We start from the raw sequence: 23,428 nt of genomic DNA on the forward strand, positions 1-23,428 counted from the left end.
AGAACTATCGAGGCCAGGGCTCTCAGGAAGCTGGGCCATGCCATTCTCCCAGCAGAAAGGTGACGAGTGTTGGAGGATCCCTCAGCGCTTGCATCACCCACTTGTCCTGAAGGGGGAGGATTACTGAGTCCAGCACCTCAGTGCACCTTGCCTAAACTTGTAAAGTAGGGCAAAGACAGAAGCTAACCTAGGACTCCTGGATCTTATATGGAAGAAACAAGCAAAGGGACAGAATCCTCCCAAAGTCACTCATGGTCCCTCACTTGGCTGTAGCCACGTGGATGACCACAAAGCCCTTGATGTCTGGGAACTGCGGGCTGACAAGGTCCACCTGCAGCTGCCTTGGGCCACTCTTGGAGGGGGTAATGTTGAACTGGATCAAGGCCCTCTCTTGAGGCTGCAAGCTGGGCACCCTGGAGACAAGAGCAGGGAAAAAGGCAGATAGTTAATCCTCTCTCCTTGAGTCTAGCTCGCCTGGCTTCTCTCGACCCTCGGGGTCAACAGCTTTACCCTCATCTATGGCTCACATTTCTCTGCTTTGGCCATATTAGTCCCCTCCCTCGCCGGTTCTGGCCCTGAGCATTCCTTGCGCTTCCCTCCTTGGCTCTGGATCTAGCATTCCTTCCATCTTACTGCCCCTTTTCTTTCCTAACACACCAGGAACCCAGAACCAGATTCTCTCCCTAAAGAGCCCTTCCCTTTGCACCAGAGGTCTCTGCCTGGGAACTCCTTCTTCCTTCTCTATGCCGGAAAAGTGCCTCATGTTATCCTTATCATTTAGGGACCAGCCCAGATGCCAGTGGTACCAACGCTTCTCCCTAACCCCACCCCACCTTCTCTCAAGGACTGCCTCTGGTCCCCTAGAGTGTGAGGATTCATCCCTCACACTCTTCCCATCCAACAGCCATTTTAATATCCCCAATAACAGCCATGTGGCTCAGAGCACAGATTAGCATGGCCAAGGGCTAAATGTGCAGAGAGTCAATGAACGCATGAATGAAGGTGGGCAAATGAGAGAGCAAATTCAACAACGGAGGGCTAGGTGAGCGAACCGGTCCAAACTGAGCTGAGTGGCTGAATAACTGATGCACAAACTATGAATGAAAGAGTGGATAATGAATGAATTAAAGACAAAGAGGCCGGGGAGGTGGCTCAGAGGCAAAGAGCACTCCCTGCTCTCTAGAGGACCTGGGTTTGATTCCCAGCACCTCATGGTGGCTCATGGCTAAATGGAATTCCAGAGCCATGGGATCCTAATGCCTTCTTGTGGACTCATTGGGGACCAGGGTCACACATGGCACGTAGGCACGCAGGTAGCACAACACACTTATATATAAATATGAACGATTAGATGGCAAGTGCATGTTAAGTAAGTGGAAAATTGAAAGACAATGAGTGATATGTGTCAACTGTCTCGAAGGATCTGCTAGGCAAGCGAAGTAATGATTAAATGGATAAAGGCTGATGTTACGGGCAGTAGGTGTGTCCCCGAAGCACAGAGTCTCTCCTACTGCCTTCTCAGTACCTTATTCTTGGCCCTGTCCTTGTCAATCAACAGTCCCGCACTTACTCGATACTGAGCTGCCCTTGGAGAAGGCCACTGCCCTCTACCATCAGCGTACAGTCCTTTACGCTCTCCGAGAGGGGGTTGATCACCATCACCTCCACAGCGACCGCCACTCCTACCACCGCTGGGCCCAGCACCTGGAGAGGCAGCATCCATGAGTCACCCAGCATCCTCTGCATCCCCACTTCCTGAAGCCCACGGTTCTGACTGGGCCAAAGAATGTGGCACTAGTCACCCACCTCTGCCCCCACATGCCCTGTTAGAATAGCACAGGCTTCCCTACTCTTGAGAAATGGAGCTGGGGCCCGAGGCTCAGACCCCAGTTTTGGATACCCTGCCTCAGCCCTGTCAGAGACAGGGTAGTAGATGTGGACAGGAGTCACCTTGATGGTGATGAAGTCCTCCAGAGTAATGTCCTTCTCCACCAGGAGCTTCTCCCCTTTACTGACAAGACACATGGCAGCCAACAGGATCTTCTTGTCCTCCGTCAGATCTTCTTTGTACTGAGAGTAAGATATTGTGACTGGGATCTTCTTCTCTGAAAGGCGGAGCACACAGGAAGCTAAACCCAAGGCTCAAAGAGGGTATTTTCCGACCCAAAGTCACACAGCAAGTACACCGAAGAATCCACATACAACTGGATTCGAACCTAGGCCAGTGAGTACCAGGATACCAGGCTGTTTCTCCAAGGATGCCCAGACATCTGCACACACTCCTCATAATTATGCAAAATGGACATGTTTGCTACACCATCTGTCCGCACCACCTGAAATTTGTTTACTGCTTACCGAGTGCTTATTATATTTCAGGTCCAGAGGAGCAAGAACAAACAGTGGCCTTCAACTTCCAAGCTCATGGGGGCAACTTCCTTATAATGCCTCCAAATATTGCTTGGCCATGAAGGGTTGGCTTTAGTCAGCTCCACCAACTGTGGGCAGGCTTCACTGCTATTCCTTGCCTACACTCTTATACTTGAATTCCCATGGTCCAGATCTTCTGTGTTTCTCTCTCTGACCAACTACACACACAACACCTAGGCACTCTCTTCTTATGTAGCTCCCTAAAGCCATAGCTAGGTCTTGGTTCTGTTCGGATACATCTTATGTGTGTAACCACACACATATGCAAGGGGTCCTCTTTTGCTTGGCCCACACATCATATTGGCAAAGTGTCGTGTGTTGTTCAGCTCACTGAGAAGCTGGCTCTAGAAATGTGGTTGTCCCCGTCCCCATTTCAGACACAAACAGGTTTGTTTCAAAGTGTCCTCCAAGGTCTGGGTATAGACTGCCCTACCCCGATTTGTGACAGAGAGGGGAGAGAACAGCAAAATATCCCCAGAGTAAGACACTCTGTCCTTGAGAAGAGCTGGAAGGCAAACAAACCATTTCCAGAAGACATTGCCAGTGTTTATCACACATTCTGAAGGAGCCTGGAGTGGGAAGAGGCTCCACAGGCTCAGCCATGGTGCAATCAACCGTGGAAAGAAAACTCACCCTGGAGTTCCAGCTGTCAGCCTCAACTTCCCCTTTAGTCTCTGTTGGATGTTGTGAACACCAGAATTGGCAGTGGTATCGCTCTAGTTGTTGCTATGCGTTAGACACCTCACCAGAGGGGACATTACTCTGTCCTGACTCTCTTGATCGGGAATTCCAGCTGGCTGCCTTAAAGGGGCTTCCCTCTAGTGCTGGGATTGAAGGCACGACTCCCTTGTACTGGAGTTAAAGGAGAAGGCCACCACCACCTACAATGCAGATTTGTTTCTGCATTGATCTTGTGTAGCCCAGGGTAGCCTTGAACTCACAGAGATCCCATCTGACTCTCTCTCCCAAATCCTGGTATTAAAGGTGTGTGTCACCATTACCTGACCTCTAGTGGCTTTAGCTTTGCCTGATCTTCAGACAAGATTTATTTATTAAAATACAAATAATATACCACTATAGTATATTCATTAGATGTTAGGCATTATGCCAAATACTTTATATTTATCCTTTACTTCCTTCATGGTCATAGACCATGGTTCTCCAAGAGTGGTCCTGGGAAACTCATTGGAATGCAAATTCCCGAGTTCCATCTTGGAGAACCAGCGTATGCTACCAGTGATACGCTTGGGAAGAGCGTTGGCACCAGTTCAGAGCCCTGAGAAAGGTGGTCCCTCGTAAAGTGCAGATCCCGAGTCATGGATCTCATTCTCCTTTAAGAACTCCGAGCCCCTTCCCCCAGGCAGTGATTCTCCACAGCACCTCAGTCAGACAGGAGAGATAGACAATGACCGACTATCCACCCAACACAGCAGACACACTTTCTTCTCAAGCTCACCTGGACCGTTCACCAAGACAGCATATTCTGTGCCACAAATAACATATCAACAACTGTAAAATATAGAACGAATGCAGGGTGTGCCCTCAGACCACTGCGAATCTAACAGAAAACAATAACAAAGAGAACTGGAAAATCCAAAATGCTGGCGATGAAAGGATATAATGCTTTAAATAAAAAGATAGACCTGCTACTCAACTCAGGCTGGCCTTGAACTCTGGCTCTGCCTGCTTAATCCTCTGACCACTAGGATTAGATGTTCCGCTGTGCCTAGCTCAATACACTTGTAAAAGCATACGAGCCAAAGCAGAAATGTCAAGATAAAAGTTTAAATATTTGAAAAAATGAAAATAAAAATACTTATTGAGGAATGTCATAAATAGGGCTTAGAAGGAAATTTTTATTATATATAAATAAATAGTTATATATACATAATTATAAATATATAATGGCAGCTTTAAAATTATCAATCAAGGTATTATTGATACAGAAATATTATAATATTATATATTATATATAAATTATATATATTATGTATATAATTTATATATACTATATATATTATATATAATTTATATAATATTATATATAATATTATAATAACAGGAAACAGAAAAAATTAAAGCCACCATATACCAGATAATAGAAATAATAAGAGCTGGGCCTGGTAGCATATAATCATAGCTACTTGGGAGGCTGAAGTAGAAGGATCACAAATTCAAAGCCTGCTGAGTCTACAGGATGAGTCAAGGCTAGCCTGGGAAAACTGGTGAGACTGTCTCAAAATAAAATAAAAACCTGGAGGGGGCAGGGATGGCACTTGGTGAAGAGCCTTCAAAGCATAAAGCTCCACACTCCTTCAACAGCATAACAGCAACCACCAACCAGAGAAAGAAAAGAAGGAAGGAATCATACAAAAGGCACAACACAAAAGAAAGATAAAGGGAATAGCACTAATTAGAGTAGAAATCAATGAAAGCTAAAGCAAAAAAGAAAAAAAAACAGTATTGAGAATCCACCAAATCTAAAGCTGGTCTTTGGGGAAAAAATTACCTTGAATTTATTTAAAAATTTAAACCAAGTAAAAGGATACCTAAGAGGAGCTTTTAAAACGATCTGTAATATGCTGTGTATGAAGGGCGTGCAGCGTGGCAATATTTAATTAGGGCTCTGCTTTTCAAAAGGCAAACAGGCAGTGCACATTTAGAAGGAAAACCTGTCAACAGTTTGTAGGTAGGTGGTGAGATAAGAGGCGAGTTTTCTCTTTTGCTTTTTGAGTTTTGTAATGAATATGCATTATTTTGGAAATGAAAAAAATGCTACGAGCCAGGAGATGTTAATTTATTCTATTACAAAGTGTCACTCTGTGATTTAGAGTTTGTGACAGGAAAATGACAAAGAGCTAAAATTGCGCGGTGCCTCCTCCGTGCGTTTCTCTGCCTAAGTCCTCAAGGTGTCTGTGCAAGGAACTGGTCCAAAGGGATGACGGTGGTTAAACTTCGTCCAGCTGTATCCTTAGAATTCAGACAGTGTGGGAGAAGTGACAGAGACAGACAGATGCCACACACAGACATACACAACACACACATGTGTTTAGAGAATTAGGGAAAGACAGAAATGGGAGACGAAGAGACAGAGACAGAGAGAACGGTGACACGCAGCTAGGGAGACAGAAAGAGGGACGATGCGTGTGAAGAGTGAGGTAGAGACAGAACGAGAAGGAGAGAGACAGACTAGGAAAAGGAAGGAAGGCTAAACAACTAGGGTCCATCTGGGAATTCACACATGAAGCGTGACGTGTTCAAGGCTCATGAAAAACATCCCTGACTGATTAACAGAAACACAACAAGGCCAGTTAAAATTATTCAAAAAATTTTGTACAGGGTATTTCACAGTGAAGTGCCAAGGATGGATGTTGGGCACATGCCCATATGGGACGAGCCATCCACTGTGCAGCCTGGAGATAAACGACTGAGTGCCGAGGTGCTGCGCGCTGGCAATGCTCTGGGTGTGGAACCCTAGCCCCTCTCCACCCTGGGTAAGGAGGTCCTCTAAGCCTGGCTGCCTGGGTTTGGGTCCCGCCTCCACATGCACCAGGTGTGAATTTGAACTCTGGGCGTGGGTCTCCTTCTCTGAAGGATGGAGCCATTGCTGGTGTCTAGGGTGTCTGTGGACTTCAGGAGAGTGACACAGAGCGTGTCCTGTGTCTGGTGACATGCTCCCAGCATGTGCTTATTTGGTCTGTAAATAATCACATTGTTTGTGATGACTAGGTGATAAGTCACCTCACCCTCAAGGCCAGTTTGCCACCAGATGACTGTAGACTTGAATTGCCATTCTAGTAAAGTGAACCACAGGGTCATGATTTCCTCCCCTGACCTTCAATTTTCTTATCTTTAGAGTGTGGACAAAGAGGCAGGGCACTGACATCAGAGTTTAGAGCTACCCTTCCTGGGGATGACTGTCAATCTGGGAATCTCCCTCCCTGCTGCTCATCCCCAGTCAACCTGGAAAAGAAGGCTATTGACCAGATCCCACGAGGCCACCTGATCTTACCTTCTTGTGGCCCCAGCTTCACTGTGTGAGATTCACGCAGGATCTCTGCCACTGGCTTGCGGGTATAGAGGATGGTGGCGCCACTCAGATTGACTCGGACCCACTGCGCCTTGGCGGTGAGGCTGGTCAAGCACAGAGCTAGTTTCAGATCCTGGCCAAGCACCGGTGGTTCCAGCACTTTGAACTTGCCAGTGATGCTGGGTTTGGTGGCCGGTTCCAGGAGGTCATCGAGCCAGACAGCACGCAAACCGGCCCTGCGGATCCGCCTCCTCCTCCCCCAGGGTTCCAAGCTGAGCAGTTTCTTCATAGCTTTGCGGTACACCTGCCTCTCCTTCCGGGACCCTGCAGGGCATCCTTACATCAGACACATGTGCTCCCTCAACCCAGGTCCAGACTCTGCTGCTCTGGGCAAACCAACTGCTTGTCACCACTTTGTATTCCCCTGGCTCTTGGAGGGCTCAAACTGGAAGCCTGAGAATCATAGGGAACCCTTTGCCAAATGCCGGTGTTTGCTTCTCTCTTTTAATAACCTCTACAACAGTTGCTAACACATTAGGTCAGGAAATTTCACATAAAAATGCAGGTTTTCAGCATCTCTGACAACTGGGGGAAAAGAAACTCATTATTGCCATCATTTTTGGCTGACTTCTTCTCGGGCCAAAAAACATCCCAAGACTCCACATTCTGAATTCCAGAAGTCTCTGCAAATGGCAGATCAGCTCCCCCCGCCCCAACAGCCTACCCTGACTCACATGTAACTCCTGTAACGGCAAGCTTCCCTGGTTTGTGTTCAGGGAGCAGCGGGGATAAAGTCTGATTCCAGTTTGAACCAGATCTTAATCACTTGGTAGCGTTTCTTAACAAGCATAAATGACTGGCCTTATGGGGTAGATTACCACCCACCCCATCCAGGGATCTACTTCCCTATGGGAAAAAGAGACCTTTAGAGTACAGTGTTGGAGGTGGCAATGAGAATAACATTCACCTGTCTTGTTTTTGTACCCCAACAAGTGCAGGTTCTTCCATAAACCAGGGACTGGGGCTGCGGCAGAGGTCTGGGAGGTGACAGACTCCAGTGGCTGCTACTGCTGTTTTGCACTGTGCCCAGTCCATGTTTCCTGCTTGTGCTATTGCTACCACCTGCTACTGTTCCCGTGATCACTCCCTGTACAATTACTATCCCATTTGCATAGCTCCACAGTCCTTGGCATATGGCTAATGCATGAGGAAACAGCACTATCATTGCTGTATGTGGGAAAGCTAGCCCAGGAGAGGTGGGAGCAAGCAGAGAAGGCAGATGCCGCAGCACAGCCAACGCAGAACTGCGGTTACGGTTGCCATGCTCACATTCGGAGAGGCTCTGGCTCCAGATTTTCCGTGGGCCTCCTGCAGCCCACAGACCATCGTAGGGAGGCTGATAAAGTCTACTCCACGGCCCTCACCTTCTGGATACTTGTAGAGGCCCGTGATGTCCACACGAGAGTCACTGCCCACTGCCTTGGTACTGATGCACCTGCCAATCTTCTTCGTGTCTGAGTACACGCGCTCCCGCCTCTGGTCCTCATGCCATAGCCAGGTGATGTAGTCTGCATTGACCTCGGCAAAGACGAAGGGGCCATCGTGGGCTAGGTGGACATCACCCTCGCGGATGGCGGTGACTGAGGCAGGGCCACACTGGAACGTGCCTGGGCAGGAGGAGGAGCATGAGCAGCGTGCTACCAAGGGGGTCTGGGTCCACCCAACCATCCCTACCTTCACTCTCCTCTTGGGGCGTGGCATCCAAAACCTGCCAGCCATCATAGGATGGGCCCAGGTCCTGTCGTGCAAACCAGCTTTCATTCCAGACATGGAAATTCCTGCCAGAGACACATGGGTAAGGCAGCTGTGTGGATGCAGAGGCCCAGAGGACGGAAGTCCTTACTGCAGACTAGCCAGGGCTGCAGCTCATAGACCACCCATCTGCTCTGATGGACACATATTCACATTTGTGTATGCATGCTTGTGTTCACACATACCAACAACCTGCTTCCAAGATACCGGAACTCTAACTGTAGGTAAGACGCTGTCTCTGGTTAGTGTAGTCAGGCTGGTCTGTAATTCCCTACATACACCAGGCTGAACTCAGACTCCAGATCTTCTTTCCTGAGACCCTTAAGGGCTAGAATGACAAGCATGTGTTGCCGTGCCAGGCAAAAAGTCAGGGCATCATAGTAGCAATTGGTGTGTGTGTGTGTGTGTGTCTTTATGTGTGAGTGTATGTGTGAGTGTTAATGTGTGTGCATGTGTGTATAAGTGTGTGTTTATATGTGTGTATGTGTGTGTTTCTGTGTTCCTATTTCTGCAAGCTTGCACATTTGTGTGTGTTTATGCCCTTGTGTGTATGAGGGCTTGTATGTTGATGTATATTTGTATATCTGTGTGCTTGCATGTTTGTGGGGTTTTTTGGGTGTGCTTATGTATCTTCTTACTCGTATGTTGGTGTATGTTTCTGTGTGATTGCATGATGTATGTATATGTGTGTCTGAGTGTATTTATGTGCATGCGTGTCTCTGTGTGCAAATGTATGTAAGATGTGCATATGTGTGTATATCCTTGTGTACATATGTATGTGTTTTATGTTAATTAAGGGGACAGAGAGGAAGACAGGGAGCCTCAAACACTATAATAAATAGTGTGTAGAAAATGAGGGGCTTGCACCGGAGAATGGCTGCTGGAAATCTGCTCTAGGTAAATGATATCTAGGATGAGGCCTATGTTCTAACAAATTAACCAGAGAAAGACTGAAGGGAATAGTATTCTGGATAGGAGGAACAGTATATACGAAGGTCAGGAGGCAGGAAGTTATGCTCAGGAAATGTGTAAGTGTGTTGGGTGTGAGAAACAGGAGGGTAGGTAGGGTGCAGGCTGTGCAGACACTGTGCAAGCCCTGGCGAGGAGGTCTTGACTGTTCTCAACTTCCTGTGCTCACAGTGAGAATATGAGATTAGGAACTGTGGTGTTACTTGCACAAGACTACATAGGAAGCAAGCAGCAGAGGGAAACCAGATTCCTGCTTTAACTGGGCTGGTGTAAGGGGGCAGTAAAATCCTTTGGGGAGGTCACTATCATTGAAAGATACACCAATAAACACCTAGGGCTGGAGGGAGGTGACTGCATCAGGAAGAAAGGCTTGTATGAAGAGAGGAGAGAAGGATCCAGTATTTAGGACTGGACTGGGCAGCTCCTGACCCCGATTCTCGGTAGCCCGGGACCTACCACATACTGTCTTCTGTCAGGTCCTCCAAGGTCCGGCCAAAGGTGTCCACATATTTGTCCACACTCAGATTGCCATCAGTGTCATGGGCTGAGTTGAAGTTGGACACCACCCTGGTGGCGATCCCCAGGCACCTGAGGACTGTGGAGCAGAAGGTCAGAGGGAGGTGCCCAGCTCGCTGCAGGCTGCTCTACTTCTCTTGCCTCAGCCCCTAGTCTCTTCGCCGTGGCTCCCCTGTCTCAGAACCACCAAGTCCTCTGGGGTCTCTCAGAGGACTTTTCTGGAGATACTCCCGTCACCCTCATATGGGTCGGCAGGCTCTGGATCCACGCAGCAATGCCATGTACCTTTCTGAGAGGATTCCAGGACCATGGCACTGACCCATGACACCCAATGAGGTGGAGGCAGAAGGAGGATTTATGCCAAATAAACAAACTGTTAGTTTTCTCTCTTCTTTAACCGGGTTTCCATGTCTTCTTCATTAATGGGAACCAATTGAGGCATATGCAAATCTATGCAAACACACGAAGATCAAGGGGCATATGTGCCGAGGAGCGCTTCCCTCTCCATACCTGTGCACATGACTCCAGCAAAGACCCAGCACTGGCCATATTTGACTGGCTTGTATCTGCTCTTGAACCACTTCTGCAGGATGGCCACACTGCCACGCCAGTTCAGTGGGCTGGTGCCACCGCCATATTTGCCCTGCCACTGGCCTTGTACCACACCACGGTCATTGTTGCTGTTCACCTGAGCAGAGAAGGCATGAGTCAATCACTGGGCGGTCACGCCCACTTTCACTGTAAAATCATTTTCAAACGTTGGGATCCCAAGTCAATGAGTCACACTTTGCCTTTAAGTTGTCTGAAAATGAGAATACTCTGCTTCCTTAAAATACCTCTTTGTGTGTGTGTGTGTGTGTGTGTGTGTGTGTGTGTGCATGTGTGTCTAGAATGTAGAGCACAAGATTAGCATGCAAGAGGTCTGGGATTTGATCTCAAACACCTCCCCAAACTAAATAAATCCCATTTTTGTACTACTTATAACTCCCAATTATCTTCAATTTGGACAGTCTGTTGTCAAAAGTCATCTATGATTTGGGAGCATTTCCTGCTTTAAATAGCCGTTCGTTAGTTAAATTTGGGACTATCAGTGATACTGCAATCATAGTGGCAGTCTGGAGCCTGTTGAACACTCCTGTGTGTCAGGCACTGTCCCAAGGAGTTTCCGTCTAGAGGGCTAACTTGTTTTAAGTCTACAGTGTAAAGTCTTTTATCCTCCTGTCTCCCCCATTAGAGAAAAGTGAAATGCCAAGGGATTAGGGGACAAGGAGTGATCCACGAATTCAGGACTTGGACTTGCAGTGTATGTGGCTGTCACTGGACTGCAGTGTGCCAGGGCTGGGATCCTCTACTGGTGTTGACTCTCTGACCTCCATCATCGCTCTGAGGTCTTGGAGGGGACTGAGGGCATAGGAGAAATACACCTTTACTTTTAGAATCTCATGACATTGACACCTGCACAGGGTCGAGGCTGCCATTAATAACAGACCAGAGGACCAGAAAAGCTGCTGTGAGATGTGTCTCCTAGAAACGATAGGGAAGCTACACCTATGATACCGCAACAGTATGGCAGCCTAAACAGGACTGGAACTAGTATAACCCCCATAGGTATGCTAACATAGAAGGGGGAAATCTCACGGGGCCCTACCTTTAGACAAAGAACTCTAGACAACTAGGAAATGATGAGACTGGGAGAAATGGTTTCCCCAGGGAGGAGCTCCCTAAGCTGTTATGCAGTACCAAGTGGTCAGTCCTAAAATCATACATACACAAGATACACTAAACAGACTAAGCAGGTTGGGTAGTGATATTTTGTTTGTCATCTAATAAATAAAGATTGCCTGAAGATCAGAGTGCAGAGCTAAGTCACTGGTTATCCATAGAGGCCAGGGAATGGTGGCACACACCTTTAATCCCAGCACTCAGGAGACAGAAGCAGACTGATCTCTATGAATTCAAGGACACCCTGGGCTACACAAGATTGAATCTGTCTAAAAAAGAAACAGAGCTCACACAAAGGTGATCCCAGTACTTGGGATTTCATGCCTGGGCAGAGAGAGGAATATAAGGCCGGAGGAGACAGGAGCTCAGAGCAGTCTTAGGTTTCATAGATAGAGCTTTCAGTCTGAGGTTTTGTGGAGACAGGATCGTGCCCTTTCGATGTGAAGATTCAGTAGGGGTAAAAGGTCTCCCTAGTGGCTGGCTCCTTTACTTCTCTGATCCTTCAGCATTTACCCTGATATCTGACTCCAGGTTTTTTATTAATAAGACCAATTAGAATTCATGCAACAAGGTTGTATTTGTACATTCAAATATTATACATTTTAGCTTTACATACACACAAACACACACACACACTAACAATGGAAGAAAAAGAGGTCATGCTTCTGAGAGACAGAAAGGGTAATGTTACATCGGAGGGATTGGAGGGCAGAAAGGGAAGGGGTATAATAATATAATTGTATTTTAATTAAAGAAGTGAAAAATAGTGGGCTGTCTTCTGGCCTTCTGAGGCATGTGGTCTCTCGCTTGTGACCAGTTAAAGTAGGCACTCCTTCCCTAGAGCAGTGGGGTCTGGGCCTGTACCCTTTTGCCTGAAATGTCCTGAGACTGCTTTGATCACAGAAGTGAGATCACTGGCCAGACCCACCAGCCTGGAGGTCTGGCTAGGAAGTCCAGCAGGCATGACGTGGGCAGCTACCAGCTACCAGAGCTAAAGGCTTGAGATAGATGACTCTAGCCAACAGCCTTGGGGATCCACAGCCATTCAGGAATCCCCAGCAGAAGCATCCAGGAGCTGGGTAAGCCAGTCTCATGGTGTCCTGCCAAATCCTTAACCTACAGAATTGAATGTAACACAGGCTTTGATAGCATGGACTTTGGGTGCGGTTCATCATGGAGCAATACGGAAACCTAGAAGTGACTTGGTGAGATTCTTAGGGTTCAGTGCTGGGGCTAGTTTGGGGTATCCTTGAAGGAAAGCTATGTAAGGACGGTAGTGGCCTCCTTACCATAGCACTGATGATCCTGGTGACATAGACTGGGTCATGGCGGTGGGACACATCGGTGGCCGGGTCATCTTGGTGGCTAGGACTTCGGTCCAGGATGGAGAGGCAGATGTTCAAGATGTCCTCTTCAAACTGCTTCCAGAGAAGCTACACTCAGAGGCCAGAGTCTTGCCCACGTCCCAGGCCCTCCCACGGCCCCACCTGATCTGCTGCCTGTGTTTGTGTCAGCTGCCACTGGGGACATTAAAATCCTTCTGCAAAGAGTCATCTGGGAACCAGGAGTTCACTTTCCCATGATTCCCCATGATGGTCCTTGAGCTACATACCTTCCTTACTGACACAATCCTTTGCTTCACATGTTTCATGCATGTTTGGATCAGCTGACAACATTTAAGAACTAGGACTTTTTTTTATTCAAATTTTCTCTGACATTCTGAAAGTTTTAACAATGCTGGGCTCCCGTGTAGGAAGAGGCTGTGGCTAAGGGCTGTGACTCTCTAGATGGACCCTAAACTGGGTGTCATAAGTGACCAGTCCCTGAGCCCTTAGTGCTTTTGACCCCCAGCCTGTCCTTAGTCGGGCAGTCAAGTCCCATGTGGCACCCAGAGCTTACACAGGAAGAGTCCTTTAGTAGACTCTACACTCCCTTGATTTCTACCCCGAGTTGCTCGGGTGCTCCCCCTCCTGCCCATCTGGGTCTCGCCTACCCATGAGGACCCTAACCTAACCCATATGTGGTTCCTTTTCCCTTCTGAGCTGCCTTTGCTCCATACACCCCCATTTCCTTCCCCCATTGTCACTGGTCTTGTAGCTACAGTCAGCCCTGTGTGGGTAGGTTCTGTATCCTTGTGTCTGAATTGGATATATGTTTTTTTTTTCCCCCTTGCCATTCCTTGAACAAGGCAGCATAACTACTTAGCATTTCAACTGGTTTGGCGTTAGGAGTGACATAGAGAGAGAGATGGAACACACACAGCTCAGGCTCCACACAAATCTGTCTCTTAGAGAAGGGACTTGAGCATCTGTGGGCTTTGATGTCTGCAGTGGGTACCAGAACCTGTTCTCTACAAACGTGGAAGGGCTCTCAGAGAACAGACCCAGACCAACAGTGGCAGCATGACTTGGGAACTTGTTTAAAATGCAGGTTCCTAGGCCTGGCCTTACAGCAGCTCTCATGGAACCCAGCTACCTGTGATTATAGAAGATCTCCTATGACTCCGATGCATGCTCTTGCTTGAGAACCACGGATTTAAACTACTTATCTTTCCACACAGAACTGGAGTCTAATTCGAACTGTATCCAAAGCAACTCCCACTTTTCCAAGGGTCCAGGACAGGCCTTGGCACAGGGGTGGTATTTGAGTGAACGAATGAACGGATTCACCTGCCCTTATAGTCAGCCGGCTTGCCCTTCCTAAGGAGGAGGTGGGGAGACAGAAGTCTCCCAGGCTGCCTTACCACCCAGCCCTGGTCCACCCCCTCTGGTTGTGCCCCTGAAGACCTGCCCGTAGTTCCAGCCCTGGGCCCGGATGTGCTTCTCCACGCCTCGGAAGATGATGCCACTGTCGTTAAGCACGTACTCCTGCCTCTCCTCCTCTGAGTCCAGAAACACGTCGTCCTCTGAAAAGCAATCAGCAGGCCCCATGTGGGTGGAGCTTCGTCCCTATTGGCCTGGGAAGGGCTTAGCAAGATGAGAGAGCCTGGCGAACGTCTCAGGGAAAGTGGCTTACTGGCTCCTTTCTTCTCTCTACTAAGACACCTTTTCTGAACGTTTCCCCTCCCCGCTCCCGCCCCCAAGCAGGACCTAACCCCTGGAATCCTGATACGGTAGATATCCCACCTTGATGCCAACAGCAACTTTATATTTTCTAAACATTAATAAAGTCCTGATCCTAGCTACCCCCCTGCCAAGGCCTTGTCTTGTGACTGTATGTTGCAGGACTAGCCGGATGAATTCCCAGCACATCTACAAGAGTCAGGCACTGTTATTATTCCCACCATGCAGGTATGGAAACGGCCTCACAGAGGGATGCAGCTTAGAACTGCTCCTCTTCTCCCCCAGCGCACGCATGCTCTTACCCACTTTTGAGCCTCTCCTACTTTTCTCAGGCCTCCTTTGACCCCCTGGATTCTCACATCAGAAGCCTCTAACTTCCGGCCCTTCTACAAGTTCTGTTTTATACCTGATAGTGTGGGCGTTCTACCTGGTCCCAGCTCTTGGTTTTTGTCTTCCTATCCCTTATCTTGCTTCCAAGGCTCCCGTCCCAGCCCCCCTGCAGATAGACCTGCCTCCGAGGGTGGTTTCCAGGGGACCCTTGGTCTCAGTTACAGCAGTTCCTACCTGGGCACCAGGGATTGAACAGAAGAATAAACTGGCCCAGTTTGCGGTCACTGTGTTTCCGGCGGGAAGAGGCCCTGGCACTGAGCGTGTATCGGCCAATGACTGCGTTGGGAGGGCTCGCGAGGGTGACGGTGACAGAATTCTCCGTCTGTTCCTCTTTTGTAGCTGTCCAGGTGTCCCCCATTTCTAGCTCTGAAGTCTGGAATATGGCTTTGGTGTGGAGAGCCTCAGATGCGTGGGGTCCTGGCAGGGAGGAGAAGGGATCTAGAGACCCTGCCTCTTAAAAGTGTTGCTTTAGAGAAACAGAACGGGATCGGCCTAGAAGCCCAGAGTTTATACCCCAGATGCTGGAATGCTTTAAAGGGAAGGACGGGGCAAGTCCCTTCCCTGAGGGGGGGTAGGGGGACAGTGGACCCCTCTCAGCTGCCCTGACTCCCAACTATCCCTTGGGCAAAGAGAAAGTGACAGCTGAGCTCTTATCTGGCTGGAAAAAGAAAGAAGAATTTGGGCTCTGAAAGTAATTGAGTATTTTCCACGTCCTTTACGTATAAAGGACTCTGGAAAGGTCACCTCTCCCAGCTGGCTGCTGTGTGTCTGTGGTGTTTTCTGCCTTTCCCTTGGGAACTGCGGTTAGAAGCCCTCGGGACTCAGCCCACTTCCCAGGTTCTTGTCTCTTTCCAAAGCCTGGGCTACTCACTAAAGAATCTCAAATTACTGGTCATAAAACCAGTAGTCTGTGAACCACTAGGAGTATCAGCAAGACCAGTTACCTGTCTCCACAGTGAAGATGAGGGCCTCCTCGCTGTCCAGGGCTCTGCTTAGATCCAGGGTGAGACTGAATAGCTGGCCTCTTCGAACCACCAGCTCTGGGCAAGGGTAATCTTGGGTGTGGTGGGCAGCACCATTTTCTGAATGCTGCCAGTCCACCTTGGTGACTCGGACCCCTGAGCAGGGAGAGGAGAGAAGTGAGGTCAAGCTTCTGAGGCTACTTCATCCATCCCCAGTTCTGTCTTCCATCTGCTTCATCCCGTCAATGCTGGTCCACTTATTTATGACCATTGGTTTAATTCTGTAAAGTTCTTACGCCTCAAATCCCAGTAGAGGCAGGTGGATCTCTACGAGTTTGAGCCAGCCAGAGCTATATAGTGAGGCCTTGCCTCAAAAAACAAAAACAAAAATAGAAAACAAAAAACAAAACCCCTAGCCCCAAATGAACTAACAAAACAAGCAAAAAACTTATACAAACAAAATGCAAAAATATGAAAGTTGAAGCTAGAAAGAAGTTTCTTGTTCAGATTCACCTGAGAATATGGATGTACTACCTCAACCTTTTTTTTTAAATTGTCTGGAGGTCTGTGAATAGCTAAGAAAGTGACAAGAAAATTGATTATAGAGTTAAAATGAATTTGAGCAAGTAGGCTAATTCCTATCTACAGAAAGACCAATGCTGAGGATTGGTGACATATTTTGCATCAGCTTGGTGTCTGGGTGCTGAGATAGACTGGTGAACAGAAAGACACGGTGTGGTCTTCAGTGATGGCACGATGAAGCTTAGTGCTCATGGGCAGGGCCTCTGAGTCAGCTACAGTGGCCAGAGCTTGACTTGACCATCTATTGGATGAGCTACTTTCTTTTCAAGCTATCTTTATCTTCATTTCCAGTAGAATGGGAATAATGATGCCATCGGGGAGGTTGTGAGGACAACTTCTTGTCATTTAAGTCACCCAAAACACGAGAAATAAATGTTCATCATTATGTTCCAAATGAGCAGGTGCATCACCTGAACAGCTGAGTCCACTCTGGGCTAATTACTGTTTGGATACCCTCTGTCAGGAGCACAAGGGCTGAAAGGACAATGATGGAAGGACCTGATGAAGTCTACAGAGTGACAACAAAGATCTCCTTGGGAAGGTGGCACTGGGGCTAAGTCTTCAATTGGTGGGCCTGTCCAGGGGAGAGAAGAAGGATAAATCTGGCCTTAATCCCAGAATCCTGACACTTTGTCTATTTGAGTCCTGTAGTTTCGGTATTGCCTGTTACACTGGGTACTGGGGACCCTACAGTCTACAGGCTTCTGACATTTGAGGAAGCTGCTGTGAGGGTAGATTGTTACCAGCGACAGACCACCAAAACTTGGAGGGAGACAAGGAATGGACTGTGGTACTCAGATATCCATGGGTACTGTTGTACTAGTACATTGCTTCTTGGATCGCCCCACCCCTGCTTCTTGTCTACCACAAGGGGAACAGTCCTCTTCTGCCACACATTCTTGTCACCAAGTTGTTACGGTCAGGCATGGGTAGGGCCAAACTGAATCTTCTGAAACATGAACTAAAAATAAACCCTCCCTCCCTTAGGTCAGATATTTGGTTAATTTAATAATACACACATTGTTGGAGCTTTCCAAAATGTTCTGCCATGAATAGTGACACTGTTTGAGTTGAATTTGGCCTCTACCACACCCCACAAGAGTAAGTCTGCATTTGTAGCTAATAACTCCATGGTACTTTACTTGTTGCCTGACCAGAATGCCTTGTATTCTGATAAAGCTGTGATAAGCATTCATATAATTAGCTATATTGAACTAAAATCTGCTGCGGAATAATCCTTCTGCACACTGTGAAGATGAGTTGCTCTCATTGTTAATAAAAAACTGGCCAATGGCTAGGCAGTATTTTCAGGGAAGAGAGAATGCTGGGAAGAAGGGCGGAGTCTTAGGAGTTATGAGGAGATGCCATAAAACACAGAGCGAACAGGATGGGAAGTATGTACATGAGGTAAACCAGCCTTGGGGCAGCGCATCGATGAATAGAAATGGGTTAATTTAAGTTATAAGAGTTAGCTAAAAATGAGCCTAAGTTATTGGCTGAGCATTTATAATTATTAAGTCTCTGTGTGGTTATTTGGTGACTGGCTGGCAGGACAGAGAGGATCAGCAATCTATATGGAAAAGTCTGCCTACAAAAATTGATTTCTTACTTACCTTTTACAGTACAAGTAGAATATAATAATTGTGAAATGATAAGTGGAGCTAGTAATATCCATCAAATTAGTTTCAAGAAATTAGTGATAAGAAAACTGATGTATTAGAAATCTATTGCTGTTTAATCAATTTGCTTACCTCAGAGTTTGGCTGAGGGAAGCCAGAATTGCTATACTCATGCCGTGTGCTAGTTTCTTTGTCAGCTTGACACAAACTATAGTTAAGTGGGAAAATAGAACCTCGGTCAAAGAATTGCCTTCATCAGATTGGCCTATGGGACATCTTCTTGATTGTTAATTGGTGTAGGAGGGCCCATCCCACTCTGGTTAGTGCTATCCTCAGGCAGGTGGGTCTGGGCTGTATAAGAAAGGTAACCAAGCAAGCCTGGGGGAGCAAGCCGGTCAGCAGCATTCCTCTCTCTTCCTCAGTTCTTGCCTCCAAGTTCTTGCCTTGAGCTCCTGCTCTGGTTTCCCTTGATGATGGACTATGACCTGGAAGAGGAAGCTAAACAAACCATTTCCTCTCTAAGTTGGTTTGGGTCAGTGTTTTATCATAGCAGCAGAACGCAAACTAAGACCTGCCGTTTCTGCGCATCAGGAGCTTGCTCAGTACTCATCAGGCCAGTGTACGTCTGGAGTTCCTCATGGGCCAGATCACACATCAGCTGGGCTGTACTTGTCTGAAAACCTGTTTGGGGCTGGAGGATCCGCTTCCAGTGTGCTTGACTCACAGGGTTGGAGAAGTGGATCTAAGTCGAGAACTTTAGTTCTCTACCTGGGACTCTCCCTGTGCCTAATTGTCCCAAGACTGGGGACACCTGGTTTCCCTACAGGAAAGTGATCTAAGAGATCAAGGAGGAAGCTGCAAAACCTTTTATGCTGTGACCTAAATATTCTATTAGTTATGGCAGTTACAAAGGTCTGCCCAGATTCAAGGAGAGGAAACATTCTCCCTCTTGAAGAAAATGTCACTCATATTTTTGAAGAGACCACAGAAAGTTAAGAAAGGTAATGATATGTGAAACTCAAATAATATTGTTATGGGTTAGATATAAAATGCCCACCCCCAAATGTGCTGGGGCTTTGTCCCCAGGTGCTGGTGCTATTTTGGAAGATTCTTGAAGCCTTAGGAGGTGGGTTTTAGGTAGAGAACATAGGCCACTCACTGGGTGGGGTGTGAGTACTTGGGAAATATTGTCCTTCTTGTGTCTGTTTCCTGTCTTCATGGGGGTAAAAACCTCCTCTGCCACATGCTTGGCACCATGATTTTCTGCCCAAAAGAATGTTGCTAAGTGACCATGCCCTAAAACTGCTGAAGCTGTCAATTCAGATGAATCTTTATCCCTTTAAGTTACTCTCCCTAGCATTTTGTCATGGCAGCAAGAAATGTACTGATACGAACATCTTTAAATAGTTATTTCCTGCCTAAAGGTACCTGAGATCTCACCTCTATTTTGTTTGGTGTATACAGCAGACATATACCAATTGTGGGTGGAGACATGGAATAGGTTTTATTTAGTAAGACTTCCTATGAAACAAGTAGTTTTCTAAGTCCTTTATAAATGTTGTCTTCTTTGATCTCTGTTAACCATTTGAGGGATGTTTGTCTCAACTTTACAAATGGAAACAGGAAGAGTCACAGAACTTTGCAAGCAGTGGAGCCTGGATATTTGCACTTGAGTCTGCCCTTGCATGGAGCCCCTAAACTCTGCTACCTTTATCCCCACAAGCATCACCGGCCCAGAAGTCCCAGACTCTAAAATACTAGAGGAATCTGCATCATGGTCATTATGGCAGGTTTGGCAAGGGTCATGATTGGAAGAAGACAAGGGTGGTGATTTGGGTGAGAAATGTCCCCCATAGTCTGATTTAAGCTCTTGGTGGCCTGTTGGTGGCACTACTTAGGGACCATTAGGTAGTCCAGTCGTGCTGGAATAGTATGTCACTGGGGACAGACTTTGAGATTAAAAGCCTTGATCCACTTCGTGATCACAGTCTCTGATTCAGGCTTGTGTTTGAAGACGTGAGCTCTCGGCTTCCTGCTCCGGCTGTCATGCTTGCTGCTTGCTCCCGGGCTTCCCTGGCATGATGGACTCCTATCCTTCTGAAACCGAGAGTCAAATAAATCTCTACGGTGTTTTTGGCAATGGTGTCTTTTATCACAGCCACAGGAAAGTAACGAACACAGAGTAACTAAAGCGGAAGTCGGCACCAGAGGGTGGGCTGCAGCTGGGAAGAGCCAGAGCTACTGTTTGGAAGACTGTGGAAGTCTTTGGAACTTTAGGCTAGAAAAGCAGCGGAATGTGGCAAGCAGAGCTTCCTCTGTTCTAGCAGGAGCCCCGAAGACAGCAGTGGTCAGAGTATTGTGGACTGTGAAGGCTTAGCTCAGGGGGTTTCAGAAGAAAGTGGAGGTTTTTTAGCAGTAGTTGGGCTAGAGGTCGTTCTTGGGTTAGAGTCTGGCTGCCTTCTGTCTGTAACCTGAGAACTTGCCTGAAGCTAAATTAAAAAGCAAAGGACTATTTCATTGGTGGAGGAAATTTTAAGACTGCTGGGATGTTGGATCTGTGGTATGGTGATTTTTGATAACCATTATGCAAACCGATAATCATAAAGCAAATCTACAATGAAAAAGAGCAGGTGAAATACAAAATGCTCAGTGGGGAGAGGAAAAAGAGCACTAGGAGGCTGAACATTACAGCCAAGGTGTGCACCAGAAAAGAGGCTGTGATTGGTAGAGAACCGCACAGTTAAGAAGAGGTCTGCTATGCGCTGGAATAAAGGGAAGGGTGCCCTCAGGGGAGGACCCCACCCAGCTAAGCTTCCAGTTTGTGGAGGAGCACAAGCAGATCTCTTTTTCCAGAAAGGAACCAGACAAAAAAGGTTGGTGCTGATGTGACTCAAAGGGGTCAGGGTCGATCCCATACTCGAGCCAGATTTGGTAGTGTTGTCCGCCTGGTGCTGGCTTTATGGGCAGAAAGTACGGAAAAGTAGAGAGGTTGTGGACTATTCCTCCGTAGTTTCAGAGAGCTGCTAAGGCCGACAGCATAAAGCAGGGGAGTCCCTGCATGTGAGCGGAAGAGGCCCTCAGAGGTCACTGTGTGAAACTGAGAAAGCGAAGCTTGGATTGCATTGGCGAGCAAAGGTTTTGGAGATGTCAGATCCATGGGGTATCTCTCTGTAAGAGCTGCATACAGCAAGTGGAATCAGCCTGACAGAGAGAGAGAGGGGGGTGGGTGGGTGGGGGATGTTCCCGGCTGAAAAGCTGGAAGGGTGGAGTTGTACAAGCTCTTTGATGATGGCATGGAGCTACTGGAGTTGATGTTTTCCTCGCTGGGTTCTGATCTTGCTTTGGTCCAGTATTTCTGTACTATGTACCCATTCTAACCTGTTGGAATGATAATGTATAGTCTATGCTATTATATATTGGAAGTATGTAATTTGCTTTTTTATTTCACAGGAGGTTACAATTAAAAGATTGCCTGAGTCTCAGAAGAGACTTTGGGCCTTTAAGCAGGCTTGAGACAACTGTGGAAGACTATGGGGACTTTTAAAGTTAGATCAAACACATTTTGCATTCTGATGTGGGGACAGACCTCTGGGGACCAGGGAGTGGAGTGTGGTTGTTTGAATGAGAAAAGTCCTCCAAGATCGAGGTATTTGAGCACTTGGTCCCTAGCTGGTGGCACTGTAGAAGAGGTTTAGGGGGTGTGGCCTTGTTGGTAAAAGTGTGTCACTGGGGATGGGCTTTGGAAGCCTCACACACTTTTAGTTGCCTCTCTTCCTTGTGCTCTGGTTTGAGATGAGCTCTCTGCTCCCTGCGCTGGGTGCCATGCCTCCGCTTGCTGTTATGCCTCCCGACTATGCTGGTCTCTGGAACAGTAAGTCAAGTAAACTCTTCCTTGTATACGTTGCTTTTGGTCACGGTGTTTATAATAGCAGCAGAGAAGTAGCCAGCACAGTAGGTAATGACGTTTTCCTTTTTAAAGAGTCTAGTTTTTTTTTCTTAGCTCAAGGACCATTTTATTAGAGTTTTAAAGAAAAAAATAACAGGACAGGCGAGGTGTAAATCTCAGCAGTGCTGGGAGGACAGAGTTGGAGAGGAGGAGGAGGGAAGCCACGCTTCCTCAGTTAGGGTCCCAGGAAGCAGGCACATTTGGCAATGGACCTTGGAAGCCACTGTAGAAAGAAACAGGGTTCTTCAGAGAAACAGAAAGAAGGTCCAAAGGAGACTCTGATCCCCCAAATTCCAAAAGGCAGTCCAAATGTCTCGAAGTGAGCTCAGCCTGGACTATAGGGGGATTTCTGGGGGTTAGATAGAAGCCAGCATTTCTCAGGAACTTGTGAAGCTGGTTCCCCTCTACCGAAAGGAGCCATTTCCCTTATCACCGGCAGAAGGGACAATGGCTACCTATGTGTACCAACATATACAACGTGCATGCTGGCCTCCAGCCTCACAAGTACCTGTTACACATTTCTGAGCCCACATCAGTCTCCTGGACCTTTTCACCTCCCCTCACCTGAACTCCCTCCAGCTCATAAACTTCCATCCTCCAGCTGCTCATTCTCTTTATAACCCTGCTATTTTCAATATCTGACCACACCCCCTCTCTACTTGCTTTCCCCTCCCACTTTTCTCCCTCATCCCACTCGCTCCTGCCTATCTGTGAGAAGGATGCAGATGCCTCAGAAGGTGACAGGAGCTGGTGTGATCTGGGGCAAAGAAAGAGGAAACCAGCCCAGGTTCCAATGATTCTCACCAAATCTCACCCCCTTTGACCCATCCTGAGCCATGACAGTTCTGAGATAATTACCTCCCAATAACCTTATTGCCCACTCCTCGGATGAGTCGGGACCACCGTATCATTACGCTTGAATCTCAGAACCATCTCTCTCGTGGCTTCCTAGACTAGGGTCAAGCTTCTGCAGCTGACCTACCGCCTACTTTTCTTCCTTCCTTACCCTCCTCCCATTCTCCCTTTCTCTCTGACAGTGTTTCGTCCCATCCAGGATTCCCTCAAACTCACCATGTAGCCGAGGATGATCTTGAATTCTTTTATAAAATTATAGTTTTTAAAACATTTTTGAGATTATAATATTACAGCATTTCCCCAATTTCCATCCTCCACGTTCATATACCCCTTGCTCTTTTAAATTCGTGGCCTCTTTGTCTTTGTTTTACACACACACACACACACACACACACACATACACACACACACACACACACACACACGCACACCACACTCCTAAATGCATAAATATATAACCTGCTCAGTCTACATAACATTATTTGTAGGCAAACTTTGAACTCTATCCTTGCTTCTGCATCCTAAGTGACAGCAAA

General features: G+C 47.3%; 1 protein-coding gene across 1 annotated transcript; it reads right to left on the reverse strand.

Moving 5' to 3' along the window:
* Window positions 1-259: 259 nt before the first annotated feature.
* Window positions 260-22,948, reverse strand: Tgm6 (transglutaminase 6). Its single transcript, XM_041670165.1, has 14 exons — window positions 22,896-22,948; window positions 22,697-22,794; window positions 15,873-16,046; window positions 15,103-15,345; window positions 14,263-14,381; window positions 12,766-12,894; window positions 10,265-10,442; window positions 9,695-9,833; window positions 8,192-8,295; window positions 7,882-8,124; window positions 6,440-6,781; window positions 1,951-2,105; window positions 1,571-1,704; window positions 260-413 (listed from the first exon to the last, which is right to left on the reverse strand). The coding sequence occupies exons 1-14, from the start codon at window positions 22,946-22,948 to the stop codon at window positions 260-262; spliced, it is 2,265 nt and encodes a 754-aa protein (XP_041526099.1).
* Window positions 22,949-23,428: the final 480 nt, after the last annotated feature.

The sequence above is a fragment of the Microtus oregoni genome, unplaced genomic scaffold (genome assembly GCF_018167655.1).
Source record: "Microtus oregoni isolate MIOR12 unplaced genomic scaffold, Mior012 000020F_ref0000438, whole genome shotgun sequence".
NCBI classification, from domain to species: Eukaryota; Metazoa; Chordata; class Mammalia; order Rodentia; family Cricetidae; genus Microtus; species Microtus oregoni.

Coding starts and splice junctions, on each gene's coding strand:
- Tgm6 (XM_041670165.1), bottom strand. CDS start 22,948: ATGATACGGTGGTCCCGACTCATCCGAGGAGTGGGCAATAAGGTTATT. Junction 6,782..7,881: donor CCTCTACAAGTATCCAGAAG/GTGAGGGCCGTG, acceptor GATGCCCTGCAG/GGTCCCGGAAGGAGAGGCAG. Junction 1,705..1,950: donor AGGACTTCATCACCATCAAG/GTGACTCCTGTC, acceptor CTGCCTCTCCAG/GTGCTGGGCCCAGCGGTGGT.